The sequence below is a fragment of the Pipistrellus hanaki genome (genome assembly GCF_964339955.1).
Source record: "Pipistrellus hanaki genome assembly, chromosome: 10".
In the NCBI taxonomy this organism is placed as follows: domain Eukaryota; kingdom Metazoa; phylum Chordata; class Mammalia; order Chiroptera; family Vespertilionidae; genus Pipistrellus; species Pipistrellus hanaki.
The window spans coordinates 72,027,017-72,050,927 of record NC_140512.1 but is presented as its reverse complement, the minus strand read 5'-3'; the positions used below and the strand labels follow the sequence as shown (position 1 = coordinate 72,050,927).

The 23,911-nt window shown below is 49.7% G+C and overlaps 1 protein-coding gene across 1 annotated transcript in view; it reads right to left on the bottom strand.

Moving 5' to 3' along the window:
• RNF32 (ring finger protein 32) overlaps positions 1-17,795 on the bottom strand; it is a gene marked incomplete at both ends in the record, with an annotated part of 30,916 nt that extends 13,121 nt beyond the window's left edge. The window contains 7 exons of the mRNA XM_084897293.1: positions 1,870-1,978; positions 2,122-2,246; positions 2,742-2,774; positions 5,164-5,306; positions 6,404-6,668; positions 16,684-16,687; positions 17,758-17,795. Coding sequence (XP_084753419.1) covers positions 1,870-1,978; positions 2,122-2,246; positions 2,742-2,774; positions 5,164-5,306; positions 6,404-6,668; positions 16,684-16,687; positions 17,758-17,795 — 717 coding nt within the window. The remainder of the gene's footprint in view (positions 1-1,869; positions 1,979-2,121; positions 2,247-2,741; positions 2,775-5,163; positions 5,307-6,403; positions 6,669-16,683; positions 16,688-17,757) is intronic.
• Positions 17,796-23,911: the final 6,116 nt, after the last annotated feature.

Here is a 23,911-nt window from a genome sequence, read left to right as displayed (position 1 = left end):
ACGGATCTGGCATTTGATCACTTCAGCCATTTAAGGTGGGGTTTGGGTCACAGGTTCACACGTCGAAGGCCACAGGGGATGAGGGAGCTGGGGGAGGTGTGAAGAGATCGCAGGGAAGACAGGAAACGAGCAGAGGTGGCGGGGATTCTCCAACTCATTAAACATGGGGAGCACAAAATAGACAGAATGCAGAGGCAGCAATGAAATGCTCTGTGTGCAACAAACTGGCCTCGCTGATACTACTTTTGGGGAAGGAAGGTCTCAGTTGTGTGTGTATGTGTGTGTGCAGATGTACAATCAGTTGAGTCTCATGACACTGCTTTATGTGAAAGCAAAGCGTAGCCTATATTTTTAAAAGTTTCAGTGTGTGTAGATGAAACAGTATTTATACTCATAAGGTAAAATGGCTATCAAATTTGTAAAATTCCGTAACAGAAAATGAGTAATTTCTGATTGGAGAGCCAACACTATCATACTCTGGAATTACAAAGTAACTCAGAGAAAACTGAACAGAGCAAAGCCTGGAGGGGGTTGGGAGGATGGAAACAGGTGTGACCTGAGAATGAACGACAACATGAGATGGCCAGTCCCTGTGAAGGAGGAAAGACATGGCTGAGAAGATGGTAACTGGCCAGAAACCAGGTTTCCCGCAGGGAGTGAGCATGAAGACTGTAGGTTGGGCTGAAACGTCGTTGTGGTTGAGGACAGGACTTTTTAAAAGTAAATAAACTCTAAGGAACTGTGATCCAGAGAGGAGGTGGCACGCTGTTTATCCAGAGGCCCACCAGGACCGTCTGGCCGCGCCCTCCTGCCGAGCAGGGAAGCCTGAGGGAGCAAGATGGCCTGTCCCTGGACCCTGTCCCCTTTCCCTAAGTAAGGGGCGTGGCTGACTTGGGCATCTAACTTCCTCACAGACATGTCGAAAAATGTGTGCCAGCAGCCCCTCTGTCCACGGCCTCTGGGTTCCTTCTGCGGCTCCTCCCACAGGGCCAGCCCCACCCGTGGACTGATGTCTATGCCAGGGAAATTCCTCTCTCGTTAAAATAAGCAGTATTTTATGTCATTTGCTCACATAGTGCATTTTGTGTTGTCCTGCTGCTGAGGGCAAATCAAGTATATTCTTGATTAAATATGAGGCATAATGATGTCACAGCAAGCTAAGAGTCTGACTTTCTTGTGCATATTCTGGTACCTCATTGTTGGGACAGCCACCTGAGTGTCAGGAAGGGCACTGGGAGGAAGGACCCTGTTGTCCACTGCGATAGAGTGAAGGCCACGGCCACTGCCTGCAGGATGCCTGCATGGCCCTGGGACTAGGTAAAAGGACGGCATGAGCCGGGGACCAGCTCCTCGGACTGACTGCACAACTGAGGAACCAGGGCTGAGTGTGAACATCACCTTTCTCCCCAAGCTCAGGACGGGACCACTGAGGTTCCATACTCAGGGCAGGACAGAGGAACAGAGGCTCCCTCTACAGGACGGAGCAATTACTGTCACTCATTACTCCACATGGAGGGTGGGGAGGTGCGAACGGATCTAAACCCCATACACAGTGATCCTGGACGTGACCGTGAGGTTCTGGCCCCGCCTGAGGGTCGGGCCAGTGTGCTGTCCGAATGGCCACCTCCCTGAGGTGCTATGATAGAGAGGTGTCTAAACACATAGGAACATACAGTAAATACACACTTCTGAGCGCCTACTGTGTGCTAGGCCTTTGTAAACACTATAGAATCGCTCTACAAGGTACAAGTCGCTCCTTCATGTGACAGTTGAGGAAACTGAAGCCACAAAGCTGGTGGAACACCATTAAATGGCTTAAAAGAAAAGGTAGAAACAGAAGTTTCTGGAGAATTAAGGGTATGTACCTACCTTTTCCTCAAAGAATTTTCTCCTCAACTTGGCATCTGTGGGTGGCAGTGTCCTCCTCAGGTCCCGGTACCACTTCCTAACCACGTGTCCCCTCCAGCAAGCTTGGATCCTGGACACGGGTTGGAGAGGGGTGGTCAGGTGGCTGTCCTGTGCGGGCTGGGTGGAAGCCCCCCCCCCCCCCCCACTGTGACACCAGCCGTTGGCGTGACCTCTGAGCCCTCCTGCCACTGCGGGTGCCCGGGGCCTTCTCACCGGGTCGCACTCCGGGCTTTGCAGAGCCGGGCTGCGTCGTGGATCACGCGGGTTTGGTACTGGCTTCTCCTGCAGAGGGGACAGGTCTTCTTGCTGGTGAACTTCTCGAAGGCCTGCAGGCACGCCTGCGGGGAAACATTTCCCTTAAACAAGTGATGACTCGGGCACCACGTTTTCACTCCCATGTAATTACAGTGTTCTGTCCTCGTAATTATGAGACTCGGTCCGATTTAGATCATGAAGAAGTTTCAACAGCTGTGAACACCTTCCTCACATAGCTTGTTCCAAATGATCTCTTACAAGAATACACATGCACATACATCAGAACCTCTGGAAACAAGTCCCGCGCAGGAGAGGTGACTGTGGGGGGTGACCGCAGTGAGCCCGGGACCCACGCTCGGACTGCCATGCAGACGTCTGGCTGGGGTTCTGTCCCATAAAACCCACCACTTTCTAAGCAGGATGAACTGCACTGTGGCCCAAAGTCACATTGCAAGCTGTGAAAGGTGACTGCGGATAAAACCAGCGGGCCTGTGAGGGGACTCAGTGAGCAGGACGGCCCCGTCTCCCGAAGCCACAGGCAACGCGTCGCACACGTGAGCACAAGCGCAGCCACTCACCCTGTGGAACACGTGGGAGCATGAAAGCAGCACCTGCCACGGGAGAAAAAAAGTGTTTGAAGTTTCAATTAGTGTAACAGAGAAGCAGCATAAATGCGTTAATTAAAAATTCTGAGTGCTCGAAAGGTAAGCTTGTTGTTTCTTTGAAAAATTAAAAAAGCAAATTAATAACCTCCATATGCATAATATTTAGTGTTTTTAGTATGGCCCAGGCATATAATCTCAACAAGAAAAGCTAAGTTAAACATCAAACACACATGAAGTTTGCTATAAAAAGAGTGTATACTTAAAAACGAAACAATTATGAAGTGGATGCATTTCCTGGGCAGATCCTTGGGGATGGGGGTGGGGGCAGCAGAGAAAGGTAAGAAAACGCCTTTTCCGGGCTTTGTACAACTACACTGCACTATTTAACTTTGAAAAGCACAGCTTTATTGAGATATAATGCTGACACTCTAAATTAGGGGTGTCGAACTCAATCAGAGAAGGGGCCAAAATCTAAAATCCAGCCTAAATCGCGGGCCGAATGGTTTACTGAACAGTCATAAACTGACAATGTCATAAACTGACAGCGGAGTGCAGTGATGACAGCGCGGTGCGGGCCACATTGCAAGGCCTGGAGGGCTGGATTTGGCCCGCGGGCCTTGTGTTTGACACATGTGCTCTAAATAGTAATAAGTGCTGGTTACATAGGAATCACTTTTTGTTTTTAAATGTAGGGAGAGTGTGGTCAGGAGAAATGTTCTCTTTCTGTGACCCAAATTCCCACAAATGGTGACATTCTGGGTTATGACAAAAGCCAGAGCTTAGACCCAATCAAGACAAAGGCCGCTGGTCCTCCGTAAGGGAGAGCTGGGCGGGCGGGCGGGGCGGGAGAGGGAGGAGGGATGGGGCAGTGCAGGCTGCTGGGCAGAACAGTCCCGGGTGGAAGGTGCAGCAGGGAGTGCCATCAGTGGTATCCTGATAACAGGTCTGTGTCGGGTGGTGTTAGATTTACCAAGATGACCACTTAGTTATGTGATGCCTAATCTCTGGGGTGTACACCTGAAACTAACATAATACTGTGTGTCAACTGTAATTAAAAGTAAAAAATGATTTAAAAAGAAAATTAAAGAAAGAGGTCCCAGGCAGCAAGACACCCGTGGCTTCATTAACTATCTTTACACTAAAATGCTGAACTATCCGAGATGGTAATCTTGTAGCTTAAGGGCTAAAGTCTTTCGAAACGCCTGAGTTTCACAGACGTAAGGTTAGGTTCTGATGGAGAACTGGAATATATCCAGTGGTGAATTCAAATTAGTGAAGACCAAAAATTTTATTGTGAACTAACTCATTTACAGTAAACCTATGAAAACAAATGAAGTTTGAGACGTTATGTGCCAGGGAGCCAGCGAAGTGGGCTCTTGATTCTGCTGCGTTTCCCAGTAAACGCCGAGGGCCTGCCCGGGGAGGCAGGGCCCTGCATGGAGGTCACTGGGATGGAGACTCTAGGGCAGGCGCATCCCTGACACGCAGGTTCAGGTAACCAGGCACCCAGAATCAGCGTACAGAAACCCTGTGACAGAGGTTGATTACATATACTCTCTAGTGTAACAAAGTCTCATGAATAAAGATAGATTTTACTTAGAGCATCTTCCACAAATTATCTCAAAACACTCAAGCCTAGTTTTTCTTTTATATTTCAATTAGAAGCCCGGTGCATGAAATCGTGCACTGGGAGGGGGTTGTCCTTCAGCCTGGCCTGCGCCCTCTTGCGGTGCAGGGGCCCTGGGGGGATTTCCTATTGATGGCTTAGGTGAGGGGAGCGGGGCCTAAGCCAGCAGTTGGACATCCTTAGCGCTGCCATGGACGTGGGAGAGGATCCTGCCGCCACGGCTGTGCTCACCAGCCTTGAGCCCAGCTCAGGGCTTCTGGATGAATGGCACTTCTCCTGTGGGAGCACACTGACCACGAGGAACAGCTCCTGCATTGAGCGTCTGCCCCTGGAGGTCAGTGCACGTCATAGCCACCAGTCATTCTGCTGTTTGGTTGATTTGCATGCTAGCCTTTTATTATATAGGATTCATAAAACAGCTTAAAAATGCCTTCTAGCTTTCATGCTTTCCACTTGGGGACAGACGCTCCTGTCGGCGTCACAACCGCTCAGCTCTGCGCTGGTGGCACGGGGCTTTCTGCCCACAGTCTTTGTGCTTGAGAATACTGTCCAGTCAGTGAACAGCACTGCTAGCTACAGTGTTCAGCTCTTCCTCACACATGGAAATGGACAAGAAAATGTGAGTATCTGAGTGTCACAGGAAGAAAGGACCTCGGTTTGTGTGCGTGTTTTTGTACCTAATGCCTTCTATTAAAGTGCACGGGGCATATAATCTCAGCGCCTCCCAGGAGGGGCCCAGGCTGCTCACCGGGCCCTCCCGCTACCCACCTGGGGCCGGAGCTGGAACTCCTCCCTGCAGATCGGGCAGGGCTGCGAGGAGTCCCCCTGCGAGACGGACCTCTGCTTCACCTGCTCCCACTCATCTGCGGAGAGTGGCAGTGGGGGAGGCTCACACAGGCCCAGCTTCTGCGCTGGAGTGAAAGCAATGTGGTGTGAGTTAACAGTTTACGACGTGGGCTCACTCACACTCAGTGACACCAGCACACAGCCAGCTGCCTGCGGGCTGGAGCGAAATAGGAAGGTGCTCAGGGTATTGCTCTGGCAGTGGGTCCCCTTCACGTGGTGCCGTCACATGTGTGTGAGGACACTGTCCCAGACACACCTATTTTCTACTCCCCGCATCATTTTTAAATGTTTTCTGTGTCTTTCTTTCAGCTTAAAATGTCAGACTTGCAAAAGGTAAAACAGAGTCCTCCTGTGTCTTTCAGCAGCTCCCCACAGTTACCGCGCCATAGCCCGCAGGCAGAGTCAGACCAGGAGAGAGTGCTGACCCAACTGCCCGTCTGCTCCTGCCCACTCGGCCTCTGTTCTGCCCGCTCCCCCAGCGGCGTGTCTCCTCTGCGCCCGCACACGGTCTCCGCCGCCTGGCAGGCCTGTCGTCAGCGGCTCTCCTCCCCCCGGGAAGAGTGCGGCCGGGCCACGTCATGTCCTTTCACTGGGTTTTTCTGATGTCTCTTCAGGCTGAACTTGCGTGTGCGTGTTGGGAGACCACCACAGCAGGGAGGCCGCACCCTCCCAGCGCCCCCCAGAGGCACCAGTGGGGTGTCTGTCGGGGTCAAGTGCAGTTTGGCCCATGTTACCATGTAACGTTATGGCTGTGCCCTTGCAGTGAACGTGTGCATGTGGGACTGTGTGTGGCAGCATGGTTTTCCCCACCGATGGTGTCATCACTGTGCTGCTTGCCAAATGGTGCCATGCCAGTTCTAGCCCGCTCCTGGGCTTCTGGGTGTCCCTCTGCGGCAGAGAGTGTTGGCTTCCCATTGGCCACACCATTCCTTATTGCCGTCGGCATGGGTGAGCGATGTGTCATTTCACCGTTTTGCTTATGCTATTGTCATTACCAATGCTATTTACTTTATTTAGTTGTCCCCATCATTGCTTCCAAACTTTAGCACACACACATCTTTCTATAAGGTCACACATTCTGTACCAGAGGACATTTTACTATTAACCTCAGCCAAATTCCTTAGCTTGAATACACCAAACATGAATGATGAGGTCAGCTTACCTAACGTTAATGGAGGCGGCTTTGGATCAAGAACATACTCTCTTTCTGGGTCTTCCTCTTTGGGGCCTGCTGCAGTCTTTGGAAGTCCCGTCTCTGTGACAGCTTTTGTGTTTCTTTTCAGAGACTTTGATGTGTTCTCTCTCTTCGGTACCTTTGTCTTGGAATGATCAGCCACTGAAAGGTCCCGCAGTTGAAGATCATGTAAAATGTGATCTTGTAGTGCAACTGCAGCGACGGCTAAGTTCTCTCGTTTAGATGAATTACCCTGAAAAGAAGGAACAAGGCCACATGGACAGGACATTATGTGACATCGTTTAGAAGAAAACCGAGGCTTTCATACTCCACCCGCAAGGCCTCCTAGCCCGAGGGACCCAGGAAAGGGTGCTGGACCCCTTGTCAGCTGGATGGGAGCAGAGCCGTCTCCTCATTATGGCAGTGACGTAGTAATAGCTGCTCATTTAGTCTCTATGGTGAATTACAATGCAGATAAATTCATTATGGCCTATAAAGCAGCAGTCACCAACCGGTGGCCGCAGACCACTGGTGGTCTGCGAGGTCCCGAAAGGTTGGCGACCGCTGTCATACAGGCTGTGTGCGCCTAAACACGTTCTGTTTCGCTCTAAGTCAGGCTGCAGGCCAGTCTTGCTCTGTTACACCAGAGCATCTTGCAATTAGTAGATGCCTTTTTGGTGAAAACTCACATGGAGTAAAATTGCCATGAGGCTAAGAGGTCCTCAGTGAAGTGAAGCTTGCCAGCTGTCTTCATGCTCTCACATAACTGAAGTAAAACATATCCATGACCACAACCAGGTGTATGTTTCAGAAAAGAATTGTGTACCTTATTTTTTAACATGCTAAATCAGGAAGCTTTGCGGCTTGCTTGGCTCTATCAAATTCTGTCATCATGGTATTGCATTCCTTTCATTCTTCTACTTAGAAACAGTCCACAGCAAGTCAGGGTGAGACTGCACAGGAGAGCGAGACAACAGTGGTTACACATGAGCGCACAGACCTCAGGCCGAAGGCCGGGCTGTGCGGGAAGTCCTCCAGAGAGAGCACTCACTGCGATCTGGAGGACGGCGGGAGCGGACCTGCTGCACCACGTACCCAAAGGGAGACCGCCCGGGGAGGAAGGAGACCCTGGATTCAGGGCAGAGAGGAACCTGGCTCGCTTCGGTGTGGCCACCACACACACACACGGGGGCTCCACCTGTTTGCTGGGCAGTTTACTTTGCAGATGAGTCAGCTTCCTCACCTTACAAGGTGTAATAACACACACACACCTGGCAGGGTTAGAGCTGTAGCACAGGAGGCAGTTTTTGTAAAGTGTCTTCCGTGGGCCTTTCACACTGAAGGTACTCTGTAAATGGTCATTGTTGGCCCACGTCCCTTCAGGCTGCTGCGAGACTTCAGGCTTGGCTCTTAGAAACGTAACCCTTGCCCCATATTAAGAGCTGAAATTAATAGGAATATTCATTCTTCGCAAACTCCAGTATTACCAAGGGTAGCTTGGTAACGAAAAATACCATGTGGTGCCAAAGTAATTAGTTACCAATTTGTTTAAGTGACCTTAAGCTAATTAATAAACATGCCAATTAAAAACATGCAGTAAGAGATATACCATTTAAAGTACAATTGGACATACTGTCTTATTTTTCATATCCTGTGAATTCCTTGTTTGAACATTTTTGGTGAGATCACAGCCGGGACGGCCAGAAGCAGACAGACAGATATAAAATTAAACAGTTAAATTCTCTGCAAAAACATGGCCAGGCCTTTGGACTCGGTTCCCTCTTAAGCACCGGGCAGCATTAAGTTTCAGAAGTCACCCGCTGCAGACTGTTGATGTTTTTAGGCCCCACCAAGGCACGTCACCAGGGCTGCCCTGGACTGAGGGGCTTCCTGCCAGGTGGGCGTGTTGGGGGGCGCGGGCGTGGCCCAGGCGTCAGCCCCCCGCCGCCTCACCTGCTGCCTGCTCATCTCTAGCTCTGGGGGGTACCAGCCGGTACCCTGTAACCGACCCCAGTCCTCCGCGCCCTCACCACAGCCTGCTTCTCCACCTTTGTGACCGCTCACCGTTGCCTAGCAACTGCCGCCTCCGCAGTCATCCCTTCCTCCCCCCAGTGCGCATGCTCAAGGGCCAGTCTCCCCAGTGACAAGTTCTGGACGTGGCCTGGGGTTCAGGCGCTCCCCCTCTGCACAGGACTACTCTGCGCATGCTTGCTGGCTCCGTGGCACAGAGCCGCACCGCGCATGCTCCACTGGCCTAAGGTGTGTGGTGGGGCCCTGATAAGGAGTGGGGGAAGTGGGGGTAGGGGGTTCAGAGGTAGGGGGGTGGGGTTGGGGGGTGCTTCTAGGGCCCTGCTGATTTTCTCTTGAACCTTGTGCCGGGAGGTCACTGGCTTCTTGGATCTGCAGTTTTCAGGATATTTGACGAAACTTAAACCATTTATTTTTTAAATATGTTTTTACTGACTTTATTTTTTTAAAATTATTTTTTAAAAATATTTGTTTTATAGATTTTTTATAGAGAGGAACAAGAGTGATAGTTAGAAACATATATCAGCTGCCTCTTGCACACCCCGGGGATGTGCCCTCAACCAAGGCACATGCCCTTGACCGGATTCGAATCTGGGACCTTTCAGTCTGCAGGCCGACGCTCTATCCACTGCCAAACCGGTTTTGGCTAAATATATTTTTATTGACTTTAGGGAGAGAGAGGGAGAGAGAGAGAACATTGATGAGAGAAACATCAATGGGCTGCCTTCTGCACCCCGGTCGAGCCTGCTACCCAGGCATGTGCCATGACCAGGAATGGAACCGGTGACCTCTTGGTGAGCGGGTGGATGCCCAGCTTAGTGAGGGACACAACCAGGGCAGCCATTTATCGGCTTCACTACCTCTTCTGCCTCTGCCCCACCCTCTCTGCTCTGGATTCAGCTACGTTTACATCAGGCTTCTCTGCATGGATATGTGCACACGTGGCAACATGATTTTCAGGTTTCATCTTTGCAGTGAGATTCTCGGTGGTGCTGGCAGTGCCAGTAAGCCGCAACCCCGGGCCTGGCCCCATGAGGCACACACCCGTACCTACAGGGTCGTGTTTAAATCCATTTTCCACTTATGGCATTTTAAACTTAAAATGGGTTCATTAGGTTTAACCCTATCATAAGTCAAAGAGCCCTGGGGATTCCGGGACGAAATACATGGCCAGCCTGAGCGAGTCAGGAGACCCCAGCGCCCTGGCTCAGCCACTGACCCGGGATGGAGCAGGCTGACTGGCTGGACTCTGTGTTAGTAGGGGCTCCGGGGACATTCCTTTAATTCTTCCCCTGAAGACGGGCAGAGGAGGCGGGAGATCGCAGTGGCCGGCTCTCCATCCGGGGAGGGCCTGGAGCTGCTGAGGATCCCCAGGCCAGGGGGCGCCTGGGCCGGGAGCGGAGGCCGGGACCCCGGAAGCCAGCCTTCCTCTCAGCCTCTCGCTGCCTGAGGACTGAAGTCCCTCCCAGGTCGGCTGGTTTTGGTCTGCTTTTCTGTTACTTGTAACGGGCGGATTCGGTTGGCAATCAGGTGTACTTCACCACCTTAGGGCTGTGGTGTGGTGGAAACCTCCCGTGTGTGTACTCTTTATATCCGTGTATCCTTTCCTCTAGCCACAAATTTAAAACTTCACGACAGCTTTACTACCTGCACGCTCTATCCCCCCAAAATGGGCACTTACGTGCTTTTTTCCTTAATCCTCACTGAAGGACATTTTTTTCTATCGTTTTTGTTTTTTTAAGAGAGAGTGGAAGGGAGGGAGGGAGGGAAATAAGAGAGAAATGCCGATATGATAGAGACACATCAATTGGCTGCCTCACGCTGCCCCCCACGCTCACCCAGACCAGGAATCGAACCTGCAACCCAGGCACATGTCCTTGACCAGGAATGGAGCCCAAGACCATCTGGTGCATGGGCTGGCACTCTAACCACTGAGCACACTGGCCTGGGCAGAAATGGGTGTTTCTTATTAGCTACGCAGAATGTTTTTCTGCAGGCTTTGGTTTGACAACTTAACCTCGCAGTTATAACTTTGTAATTCTTGACAGAAGCCTGGCTGACTAGATGGACATTGAAGACAGGGTGTGAGGAATACCCTCCTCAGTCCTCCTTAAGATGCGGTCCCAGCCTTGGCCTGAGACACATCGCCAGGAGCGCGTTCTTGGGTGGGGTCGTTAGCACGCCGCACTCCCCGCGGCTCTCAGTGGGCGGTGCTTTATGTCAGGGTTAGCGTTTTTGCTTGTTTGTTTAAAGAGGGGCCTGGGAGGTTACCCGGATGCAGAGCATGTGTGATGTGTGGCTTCCAAGCACCCTCATTGTGCACACCTCGTGTGTCCCCCCCCCCGCCCCCACCCCGTGTGCAGCGCTCGCACCGTGCGTTTCTCTTAGAATTCCGTCCCAGCGGGGTGCTCTGACACGGGTCTGGCTGGAAGTGAGAGAGCCGTGGCCGCAGGACGTGTCGGCTGCTCTGCTCAGTCGCTTGGAGGACACGGACGTGCTTAGAGTGAACGGCTGCGCCCACCCCGCCCTGCGGGAGAAATCAGCCGAGCTGGGCTTATTTGAGGGCTGTGTGTGCACGGACGGGAAAGGGCACTGGCCGCAGTCCCCTGCACGGCCCAGAGGGGAGGGGAGTGAGCGGCGTGGGGAGGGGTCTTACTCTGCCTCGTCCACGCAGACGCGAGGCGGGAAGGCGGCGGTGCTGGCGTGGCCGTGGAGCGCCTTCTGGTTGGGGAGGAGGAGGTCCCGCACTTGCACTAGAGACACGTTTGTGTTTGTTTTTTCTGTGGAGTGATGGAAATTTGTCATAAAATTCCTCACACTATGCAGTTGACAAAGAGGAGAGTAAACAGGTTTGCTCCTAAAGCTCACCCAGAGTAATGCTTAAGAGCAGATCCCGGGCCTGTGCATTGCGGGGTGGCTGACTGTACGTGCTGTTTAAAATAAAAAGTATGGAGTTTTATTTTTAGATAAGAATCTTTTTCTACAAGTTTTTGTTTATAAATGATAATTCTAAAATGTGGAGGAGATTATGAAAACGTTGAGGTATTGATATCCCAGTTGCATTATCCCGTTTATGCAATGAGCTCTGTGCAAACGCCCTCCCCGCCTGGCCGTCACTGTGCCACCGGCCTCTTTGTGGGTCTCACAGACGGAGGACACCATAAACTGTTAAGAATACAAGGCAAATAGGTTGCGGAGCTGAATGACAGTCTTGTGAAAGACTCGGATTTAATGCAGCTGATGAAAGTGCCGGTGACTCCGGTAAAGCCAGGCTGACTGGAGAGCTGGGAGAATTAGGCCAGGTGATGATTTGACAAGGGCGCTGGCCGGGAAGGAGCTTCAAAAGACCAGGCTTGCCAGTGGAGGGATTAAGAGGAGCCCTTGGGAACACTCTGAAGAATTTGAAATCACGTGCACAGAAAAGCCTGCTTTAAAAGTCCAAGGGGAAGTGAGAGAAGCCACTCCGGTTTTAGTCGGTCCTGTGCACTCACACAGCGTGGTCAGGCCACAGCCCCTCCTTGGGTTTCTGGCCGTGGGTCTGTTGTCGCTTGTCATCATGTCCCCGTCTCTGCTCCTGCCTGTTCTGGAGTCAAGGGCCCCGCAAGCGAGAGCTCGCTGGAGCCGGGGGCGGCCAGGGTGGGCGGGAGGGCACGCAGGGGGAACGGGCTGTGGGCGTGGGGTCGGGGGGCGGCCAGGGCGGGCAGGGGGAAGGGCTGTGGGCGTGGGGCCGGGCCTAAGTAGAAGAGGGGCGCTTCTCCGATGGGGCTGGGTGTGCTGGCTTTCTCGGCTGGTCCCGCGTCCAGGCACACAGAGGCTGCAGTCGGCACCGGGTCTGCCTTTGGGGCCGGTTGCTGCTGAGGTTGTGGCCTCAGTTCTGTTGTCATGTCTGCCTGGCAGGGTCCGTTTGTGTGCTCTCCCGTGTTCGCGCCGTGTCCGTGTCTGCAGTGACAATAAGGCTGTAATGCAGGCCCCTCTCCCCTTAAACTCAGGGGTTTCCGGCCGTAGCTTCGCTTTGCTCACGAGGACGCCTCAGGTGGGCACGGGGCTGGGCTGAGTGGGCTGCCATCACTTCCCATCCGCACTGCAGAGGAGTGAACCAAGAGAGGCCACGTGCCAGCCCTGGAGGCCGCTGGCTGCCCAGGCTGCCAGCCTCGCGGCCACGCAGTGTCCTGCAGAGGCGTGCCTCCTCCCGCTGCGGCCTGTGCCAGGCGGGGCCCTTGGGGAGGGCCTGGTAGATGCCTAGTCCAAGCAAGTGTGTGGAGCCTAAACTCAGGGCGCGGGGCCTGCAGGGCGGCCCAGTGGGCACGTGGGTGCAGGCAGCAGGGCGATGGCCAGCTCTGCCCCGGCACGGGCCCGCCACCCTGCGCGGCCGCAGTTTGCTCTGTGCGGGCAACGAGCTGCTGGGTGTAAGGAGCAAGGAGCGGGCCTTGGCTGCCGCCCTCTCCAGTCTGACAGCATCGGCGCTTCCCACCCAGGTCTTCGCCCGCGTGCAGAGCGTGTTACTGCGCAGACGGGTGTTTGCAGCGAGGCCACGAGCGGAAGTGATTGGAGGTGAAAGCTTCTGTGAGAACGTGGATCTCATGTGACGCTGGGGCAGGACTGTCACCATTACGTCATCCTCTGCCGGTGGTGAAGGTGCCATTCATTTCTTCTGCATCTGCTTTCTTTCTCAGTCATGCGCCTTTCGGGAGCAACTGTCTCGCATAGTATGCTTTTCACTCCTATGAAGTCCTGTTATGATAACTGTCACTGTCTCTTTATTACCTTCAAAATGAGTCATAAAGCCAGGGAGTGTGGGCACCCTGGAGGGCGGCAGGTGTGTGCATCTGGGCAGATAGCATCACATCTGTGTACACAGCAATGCGTGGGGCTGGCTGGAAGGGTCCAGCTGCCTGGGCCACAGCGGCCCATTGTAATCGCCTGGAAATGCTCATTCCTCTGAGCAGACGCACGCAGACGGAAACAGATACTGCCCCAGAGAAAGGCCGTGAGAGGACTTTCCAAGGGTCACCTCAAACAGAAAGAGGGCTAGTGGCACGCAAGTGCAAAAGGAGACAGAACAAAGGAGGGATACAGGCACAGCCCTCTTTTTCTGGAATTGCTCTATTTTGTTTTAATCCTGTCAGTGGTTTGGTGTGGGAGTATTTTCATGTATATTTAAAACAAAATTTTCCTTGCTCTTTTTTTTTTTTTTCAATTGCAGTTTACATTCAATACTATTTTGTATTAGTTTCAGGTGTATAGCATAGTTTACATGTGTATTTTAATTGGTGTCCGTTTCTGTGTTATTCTGAGCATAACAATATGCTCAGCGTGGCTCAGTGGTTGAGTGTTGACCTATGAACCAGGAGGTCATGGTTCAGTTCCAGTCAGGGCACAGGCCTGGGTTGTGGGCTCGATCCCCAGTAGGGGGCATGCAGGATGCAGCCCATCAATGATTCTCCCTCATCCCTGATGTTTCTCTCTCCTTCCCTTTCCCTTTCTCTCTGAAGTCAATTAAAAAATATTTTTTTAAAAAAGCAAAACCAATTTAGGAGAACAGGGCACTCTGTCTTTACTTCCGTATTTGACCTATTTATTCCCCCAATATTTATTAAATGTCTGTTTATGAATGTACCACGCCAGGACCTACGGAGACCACCAAGTGAAATCAGTTAAAAGCCTGCTTTCAGGGTCACAGACTCGGAGGAGGAGGAGAGTGACATGAAGACCTTGTGCCGTTCGGTGACGATGGGGGACATGTGGCCGGTGCAGGGGACACGGCCAGCACTGCCCTGTGGTGAGGCTGACCGCTGGCAGGCACAGAGGCCCGGAGCAGGGGCTGGAGCTGGCAGAGCTCTCTGCAGGCCGGAGGGCGATGCAGCGGTGCGGGAGCGGAGCCAGGTGCTCTCCGTGGCCGGGCGAGCTCCTGGGAAGGAGGCAGAGGGGCTTGGAGGGCCGGGGCCGTGGAGGAGGGAGGACATTGCCACATGGGCCCAGATGATCATGGCTCATTAAGAATGGCTTCATGTGGCAAGATAGAGCTTTTGATTCCTAGTTGAAAGTTCTCTTATCCTGTTTTTCCTGGAGGGATTTCTAAATAACCTTTAGAAAAGATGTTGACAGCTCACCACGTAAATGTCCCTGGCAAGTCCACTGGGCGCTGGGCTTTGGTTCGTGCTGAGGGCGCTGTTGCTGTCCCTGCCAGCGTTTGGCCCGCGGCGCCGAGAGGCCGGTCACTGCCTGCGCCGTCCGGCGGGAGGCCAGGCTGTCCCGGCAGCTGCTGTTCCTGCGTTCAGGAGGTGAGGCCAGGTGCCCTCCTAATCACACAGATGGGGCTCGCTAATCATTCAGGTCATTGCAGAGGCCAGAAGGCTTAGTGCAAGTTTGAAATGTTGACTGGTTAGTTAAATTTTAGATTTACCAATTTGTAGTCTCTATCAGGACATCTGAATCCAAAAATACATTTTTCAGATAAATCCAGAACATACTTCTCTGTACAAAATGGAAAAGAACTTGCATGCTTTCTCAGTTACGGTGCCCCAGCACACTGCCAGCTCCCGTCCGGCCCGGTGAGTTGGCTGCATTCATAATCTCGCACGTTGGGAGGCCCAGGCCATTCAAACCACCTGGAAGGGTGAAGTAGGAGAACGTTTAGATTCAGGAAGGCATTTGAAAGCAAAGGTCAGTGCATCAGTTCTTTTAAAAAATATATATATTTTATTGATTTTTTACAGAGAGGCCGGGAGAGGGATAGAGAATTAGAAACATTGATAGAGAGAAACATCAATCAGCTGCCTCCTGTACACCTCCAACTTGGGGATGTGTCCGCAACCAAGGTATATGCTCTTGACCAGAATCAAACCTGGGACCCTTCAGTCTGTAGGCCAACGCTCTATCCACTGAGCCAAACCAGCTAGGGCAGTGCATCAGTTCTTAAGCCATTATAGTCACTGGTGTGTTAGAGTAAAATGTTCTCACCTTGATGCCACGAAGTTGGGTTTTGGAAGTAAAGGAGCTTAGTTCCAATCCAGGCTCTGTCACTCACTAGACATGTGTGAACGGGGCAAACTCTTTAACTTCTTTGTGTCTCAGTTTCCTCATCTGGAAGATAGGAATAATGATTCTACCTGGAAGGACTTCTGAGAGATTAAATGAGGTGATACGTGTAAAGCACTGCGCCAAGCCCTAGCAGACAGCCAGCGCTCAGTGAACAGTCATTGTCCGTGCTGTCTGAGGGGTCAGAGCTCAGGTCAGGCCGACCCCGGCTAACTTTGTCTCTGGCCAGTTTCTGAATTACCAGTCCTTGCTCAAGAGCCCCTCACGGTGAAGGCTCACCAGGAAACAGGCAGTTGTGGTGTTGCTGAATCATGTAGCTTCTTTTGATACAGTTTGTGGTGCACAGCTAGACCACAAATTACTTTTCAACCAAGAAAACAGACACTTTAGCGTGTTTTATCTGGACATGTCCTGCTTGGTGTAAGTTTTGCAGTGCGTTTCAGACAAGAGAGAACTGAAACCACAGGCCTTTGAACAGCGAGACTCAGCGCTTGCAGAATGTGACTCTTCTTGCATCTCCTCCTCATTTAAAGCTCCCTGCTCTCCGAGAATGTGGCGGAGCTCTGTCATTCCAGACTTCAGAATTAGCACTGAAAACACGGGATTCTTTACCTGGATGGATGAAAGTGATTTATTGTTTGCTGGGTCAAACACAGCATGCTATTTGTCACACTGTGGTTTGTGTACTTTCTAGAAGCTTTCAACTTTGATCTGAGTCAAAGTACACTCAGTAGCACAGATGACAGAGTTAAAAAAACCCCGTGATGTGCATTGTCACTCATAGAAACTCTAAGTCAACAAGTACAGAGACACAGAGTCAAAACCTACTCCTTTAAAGAGGCTTGTACGTTCTTGTGAGGAGCAGACCTCTGCCTTTCTCGGGCGAGACAAAGGTGTGGGACAATTTATTAGTTAAAGATTGAGTTCACTGTGTGCAATCAAAAGGCGCCTCTTCAAGGCCCGCTCCGGCCCCGGCCTGTATTTTTAGGTAAACACCCGCATTTGAAAGACCTTGCCGAGCAGGGCTCCGAGCACATAAAAGCGGCTTTCTTAAACTGTCATCAGAGTGGATTTCAGGACGTGCTTTTAATACTTACAAGGTTGATGTTTGCCTTTTAAAAAATGCTATTCGAGATAGCTTTTTATTTAACGCCCCCGCCCGCATGCCTTTCACCTGATCGAGGCCGCATTAAGAAACTCACCTTGCTGTGAGACCAGACAAAGATTTAGGGAAATGTCGCGCATGTGACCTTTTGAAAGTCAAGGCTTAAAAAAAAAAAAAATCCCTGTTTAAACACTATAAAGACTGAGCGGGAGACAAAGCACATAGTCCTCATCCGGACAGTTGGTTTCAGATTCTTTTTCTGTGCTGGTAGGTGACGCTGGAGACTGTTTTCCAGGCTTGCTCCGTGCTTCCATTTCCTCCCTGGTTTTAGCGAGCCATGACTCGGATAGTAAAAAGGTAAAAGCACGGAGGTTTGGGATATCTGCACTCAAGTCTTGCTCTTCTACATTATGGTTCTCTTAAAAGAAATTAATCCTGTTCAATCTGTATTTGTAGATAATGATTAGTAGGAACTTCAAGCTTGATTATTAATATTAATAGCTGCAATAGAATACACTGTATGAATGTAGCATTATTTATTTAGGGTGACTGTATATTGGTATTCCCTTTGCTTCCTGTTTTGAAATAACTTTCCTATACATTTATATTTCTATTCTAGTACATTGTTAAATCAAGTATGTTGAGGTAAAAAAATACATACACCTTTTTAATCATAGTTTCATGCATTTGACCAAAACAAGTAGTTATCTATCTACCATCAAAATTAAGATTTTAAAAATACCCATCACCACAAAGAGTTTCCCTGCCTCTATTTATTTATAACGCATCCCAGCCTCTCCCCTCAGCCCCTAACAGCCACTCATCCGCTTTCTGTCCCTATAACTTTGCCTCTTCCAGAGGGGCTCCCACACGAAACCATACAGGATGGAACCCTTGGAATATGCCTTTCCGCTTTAGCCTCCTGCACGTGAGCGTCCATCATGCCGTGACACGCATGCGCACTTCCTTTTCGTTGCTGAGCCTATTCCACCGGTGAGTGTACCTCGTTCTGGTTGTCCACCCCCAAGCGGATGGACAGGGGACTTGTTTCCAGTTCTTGGCAACTGTGAATAAAGCCACTGCAAACATTCGGCCCCGGTTTCTATGTGAGCGTGTTTTCATTTCCTTGGATAAACATGTGGGATTGTAGGGTTTTATGGTCAGTGCTTACCTTTGCAGCCCGCAGTCAGCCTCTGGGTCAGAGTGCATCGTGGGAACGGCCGGGCGCTGGGCTGCCCATCACTTGGCCGTGTCAGCCGTCCGCGCAGGGCCGTCGGCGCGATGCCTGTGGTGTAGCTCCGGTTCCCAACGCTGCTGAGGTCCAGAATCGGCTCACCTCCCCTTTTCCATCTGTAGATGTTCTTTGGTGAAGTATTAGTTCAAGTCTTCCTTTGCCCATTTTTTAAAAATCGAGTTGTGTGAATTTTGTATTTTCTGTACACAGTCTTTTATTGGATCACTCATTTACAAATATTTTCCCCCAAGTCTACAGCAGATCATATGTTTCCCTAACAATGCTTTTGTAGAGCAAATATTTCTCATTTTGACGATGTTTGAGTCATCAATTTTGTTTTTTATGGATTGTGATATTGGTGTCATATCTAAATTACCCAAGTCCAGGTCACAGACACTGCTTCTGTGGTTTCTTCTAAAAGTTTTACAGATTAATATTATCTATTAGATCTCTGATGCCCTCGGTTAATCTACCCTGTTTCCCCGAAAATAACACAGTGTCTTATATTAATTTTTGCTCCCAAAGATGCGCTAGGTCTTATTTTCAGAGGATGTCTTATTTTTCCATGAAGAAAAATACGGTACACATTTATTGTTAAATGAAAATAAAGGGAATTTATTACCTGTATATGGTGCGGTAGTACGGTAGTTGTCAACACAAACCAGATAAACTGTGAATCCTACAGTATCAAGAATTTACTCATTTATTCAATGACAATCATGTCATCATCTTCTGGAACATCATCATAACATTCCAATTCCTGAATTTCCTGGTGAATTTCTTGTGACTCCATTTCTTTCAGAATCAGTGGACCAAATCTCTCATGTTTAGCAATAGCACTGTCTTTAAATGAGTACTTCTTATCAAGGTAGCCTGCTCGCAGTGCATTTGCAATGCAACTGTCAGTGATTTTCTCCCATGAATTCTTCACCCAAGTCACAACTTCTTGCAGTTTAGGTTTCACAAAGTTTCCATGCTGATTTCTCTCCATTCTGTTTTCAATGTAGTCATTAATTTCCATGCGCAAATTGTCTTTGAATGGCTTGTTTATTGCAATATCAAGAGTGTGGAGATAGGCCGTCATTCCTGCAGGAATCATTATCTGATCTATGTGAAGAAATGTCTTCATGTCTATAGCACGGTGAGTGCTGGCTGCATCCCAGACTAGCAGACCTCTTTGGCTCCCTCGCATAACAAGAGGCAGCATTAAATGGACCCACTTCCTTATAACTGCTTGTGTGGCCCAGGCTTTTTCAGTTTCAAGAATAGAAACGCCCAAAACATGTTCAATCTTTTCCTTTTTGCCCTTAGAAATGATTAAAGGTGGGATTTTAGTGCCATCCAGATGAATTGCCAAAATACAGGAAACACGTGCACTTTCGTAAGCAGTGGAGGGAATGTACACTAAGGAGGTACCCCACTGTTCAATTGTTGTTTGAGATGATTGGCCCATAAACACTGCAGTTTCATCCATAGCAATCATGTTGGAAAGATTGTATTTAGAGAAGTCAGCATCATCAATAAAGATCTTGAATGCAAGTGCTCACTTAATAACTTGAGTATCTTCCAACCTAAACAATATTGTACCGGTAGATCTTCTTAAAGACAGTTCACTTCGCTGAAGGAAATTATCCAGCCAGTGTTGTGATGCTTTGAAGCCTTCGGGGGCTATGTCAACTGTGGTGCCATTGCAAGGGCAAATTCTTGAATCTGAGCCCTATTCACAACCAAAGCCTTTGCTCTCCTGTCAATAACCCATTCACAGATCAGGTCTTCCAGCTCAGAAAATAATGGCTGCCGACCTGATCCACACTTGCGCTTTTTAGCATTTCCCTTGTCCACTTGTTCAATAAGGTTACCATATTCGGACCAATCTGATACTCAACATCTTCTCTTTGCAGAAAGCAGTAAGATTTTGGCCCCAAGAGTCTTCCACGATTCCTTTCTTGTACTCCACGGAGTAGCTTTTTCTTTTTGCGCTCATTTCTAGGGGTAAAAAAAAGGAATTGGGGTATCAAGGTGGGGGGAGGGGGATCACTTAAAATGACACAGAGGGGATCAGAGGGGTGAATCAAAATGGCACAGGAGAGCCGGGACCGGTTTGGCTCAATGGATAGAGTAGGGGTGTCGAACTCAATCAGAGAAGGGGCCAAAATCTAAAATCCAGCCTAAATCGTGGGCCGAATGGTTTACTGAACAGTCATAAACTGACAATGTCATAAACTGACAGCGGAGTGCAGTGATGACAGCGCGGTGCGGGCCACATTGCAAGGCCTGGCGGGCTGGATTTGGCCCGAGGGCCTTGTGTTTGACACATGTGGGATAGAGCGTCGGCTTGGGGACTGAAGGGCCCCGGGTTCGATTCCGGTCAAGGGCATGTACCTTGGTTGCGGGCATATCCCCAGTAGGGGGTGTGCAAGAGGCAGCTGATTGATGACTCTCTCTCATCAATGTTTCAAACTCTCTATCTCTTTCCCTTCCACTCTGTACAAAATCAATAAAATATATTAAAAAAAAAATTCTCTCTGATTTAAAAAAATCAAAAACAAACAAACAAAAAAAAAAACAAAACCAAAATGGCACAGGAGAATCAGAGGGGGGATTATCATTTTAGTAACCTCTTTTGATCCTCCTGTGTCATTTTGATTGCCCCCTCTGATCCTCCTGTGTCATTTTAAATGATCCCCCTCCCCCCACCCCTGTGCCATTGAACACCTTCACCAGACATCCCCCCTACCCCTTTATCAGACATTTACCCCCTGGGGCCTGCCTGGGGACTGTCACTGGGCTTGCTGGAGCCTGGATCTGGGCTGGAGCAGGGTCTGCCACTGACTGAGAACCTTCAGTCATCATGAGGGCGGCCGCGAGCATCAGGTAGTGTCACCAGAGACAGACCAGCACTCACCACCTTCACCACGTCCCGTCAGCTCTAATCCTCCTGTTTTACACGCATCTGCGAAAGTCTCCTCCTCTCTCCCGCCCTGTGCTCACCGCTCACTCTGACCTCCGCTCTGCCTCCGCACAGCAGTAACGTTAGGACTCCGAGTAACGTCACTGGTTGTTAGACGCCAGTCGGGGCAGCCCTAGCGACCAGTTTATGGTAAATTAATTTTCATTCTGAGACAGAGCCTGGGGGGGGGGGGCTTATTTTCGGGTGATGCCTTATATTTCACTCAGAAAGAAACCTGTAAGTAAGTCTTATTTTCGGAGGATGTTTTATTTTCGGGGAAACATGGTATATATATAAAAGCTTAAGCAACCGAATACCCAAATGACCGAACCACCGGTCGCTGTGATGTGCATTGACCACCAGGGGGCAGATGCTCAGCACAGGAGCTGCCCCCTGGTGGTCAGTGCGCTCCCACAGTGGGAGCGCTGCTCAGCTGACTGACCCGTCCTGGCGGCCCATCAGCCCAGCGGCAGCCACTCCCTCCCTCAGTAGTCCTGAAGGTCCAATCTCTGGAGAACGGGCCAAGCACTGATGCTGGCACGATCCTGACAGTGCACGGACCCCCTGGAAGTCAGCCTTAGACACTGCAGCCCTTCCTCTCCCTAGATGCTCTGCAAGGAAGAAACGATATGCGAGTAAAAGTGGCTGCTAGGTGGCTCTCAACAACCGACGTGAATATCGGCGGGATGGATCCGGATCCCGGGCTGGCAAGGGCATCCCACTGCCTGCCTGGAGGGCTAATAGCATCCTGCCCTCTCCCCACTCAGGATGGGCAGACACAGGGCTCACAGCTGGCGCATGCCAGTGTGGCGGTGTGAGCCTCTCCTGATCAGGATGACTGGTTGCATAGGATGGTCAATTATTCCAAGTAGCATTTGTTGAAAAGGCTATCATTTTTTCCTCTAATTGTCTTTGTTTTTTTGTCAAAGATTGGTCATATTTGTGTGGGTCTATTTCTGAACTCTGTTTTTTTGTCAAAGATTGAATAGTCATGTTTGTGTGGGTCTGTTGCACTGACACCTGTTACTATTCCTGTGCCAATACCACACTATCCTGATTGCTGTAGCTTTATAAATTGGACTAGAGGCCCGGGATTCGTGCACTGGTGTGGCCTGTGGGGATTGGGCAGAAACCGGTGGTGCAACACTGCCCGCTGCCCCGTTGCGCCTGCTGCTGCAGCTCGGCAGGCTTGCTGCCACTCCGTGGTGGTCTCTGGGCTGCAGCAGCCAGCCGTGAGCCCTGCATCTGGCGCCTGTTGGTTAACTGAGCAGCACTCCCACTTTGGGAGCGCACTGACCACCAGGGGGCAGCTCCTGCATTGAGTGTCTCCCCCTGGTGGCCAGTGTGCGTCATAGCGAGTGTTGGTCAAAGTCGTTTGGTTGTTTGGTTGCTTAGGCTTTTATATGTATAGATAATGGGAGTTCTCCAACTTTGCTCTGCCTTTTTATAGTTGTTTGGCTATTTTGAAAGCTTTGCAATTCCATAGCAATTTGGGATCAGCTTGGATGTGTACAAAACATGCTGGGATTTTGATTGGAATTGCATGCAATCTGTAGGCTAGTTGAGGACAGTCTTCCAATCCAAGAAATTTGTATGTCTTCCCATCTAAGTAGGCCTTCCTTCCTTTCATTCTTCAGGATTTTATAATTTTCAGAGTACTGTATGTTTGTACTTATGCCAAAACATATTACTTCTGGAGCTATTGTACATGTTTTTTGTTTTTTTTTTGTTGTTGTTGTTAATCCTCACTGTAGGATATTTTTCCCATTATTTTTCAGAGTGGGAGGGAGGAAAGGAGGGGGAGAGAGAAACATAGATGTAAGAGACATATTGACTGGTGGCCTCCCGCATCCATCCTGACCAGAAGCAGGGAGTGAACCTGCAACCCAGGTACGTGCTCTTGACCAGGAATCAAATGCCAGACCCTCTGGTGCACAGCCGATGCTCTAACCATTGAGCAACACAAACCAGGGAAGTAAATATTTTAAAAAAATATATTTTTATTGATTTTTTGCAGAGAGGAAGGGAGAGAGATAGAGAGCTAGAAACGTCGATGAGAGAGAAACATCGAACAGCTGCCTTTTGCACACCCCCTACTGGGGATGTGCCCGCAACCAATGTACATGCCCTTGACGGGAATCGAACCTGGGACCTTTCAGTCTGCAGACCGATGCTCTACCACTGAGCCAAACCGGTTTCAGCGGAAGTAAATATTTTAAAATATTTTCTTTCTCAGGATTTGTTGCTTATATATAGGGTGTCCCAAAAAATGTGTACACACTTTAACAACTAATAGCTGTAGATTCTATTGCATTTTGAAAATAAAATGTATTTTAATAGAACTGCCTTTATAATATGTATACATTTTGGGGGGCACCCTGTATAGAAATATGATTTTTGTGGGTTGACCTTATATCCCACAGTCTTGCTAAACTCACTAATTTTAGAAGGTGGTTTGGGACATTCTTTGGGAACTTACACAATCATGCCTCATGAGAATAGGGCAGATTTTCTGTATGCCTGTTCTTCTTCTTCTTCTTTTTTTCTTCATATTGAACTGGCTAGGACCTCCAGGTGATGGTGAATAGGAGTGTGGGTGGTTTCCTTGTTTTAAGCGAAAGCATTCAATCTTTCATTATTACATAAAATGTTAGCTCTCAGTGCTTTGTAGGCGCCCCTTATCAGATGAAGGGTTTTCCCTTTACTCCCAGTTTACTGAGTATTTATCACAAGCTGCTGGTGAGTTTTGTTAAGTGCTTTTCGGCACCCATTCATGTGACCGTGCGCTTTCTTCTTTTGTTGGCTTGTATGATGGATCACTGTGATTGATAAGCCATCTGATGAAAAAGGAGTATTAGCCTTTCCATGTACTGTAGATCCAGTCTGCTAGTATTTCGTTGAGAATTTCTTCACCTGTATCCATGAGGGATACTGGTGTGTGGTTTTCTTTTCTTTACTGGCTTTGCCTGGTTTGGTATGAGGGTAAGGTAGGGTTTGGTCCCTTTTTTTAATCTATTATGTATAAATATGCATGTGAAAGTTTAACAACGTAACATGTGAACCCATGATGGCAACCTTGCCCATGGCAATTTCTCTTCATTAAGGATCATGCCCTTTTCCTCGGTATTGATCTGTAGTATT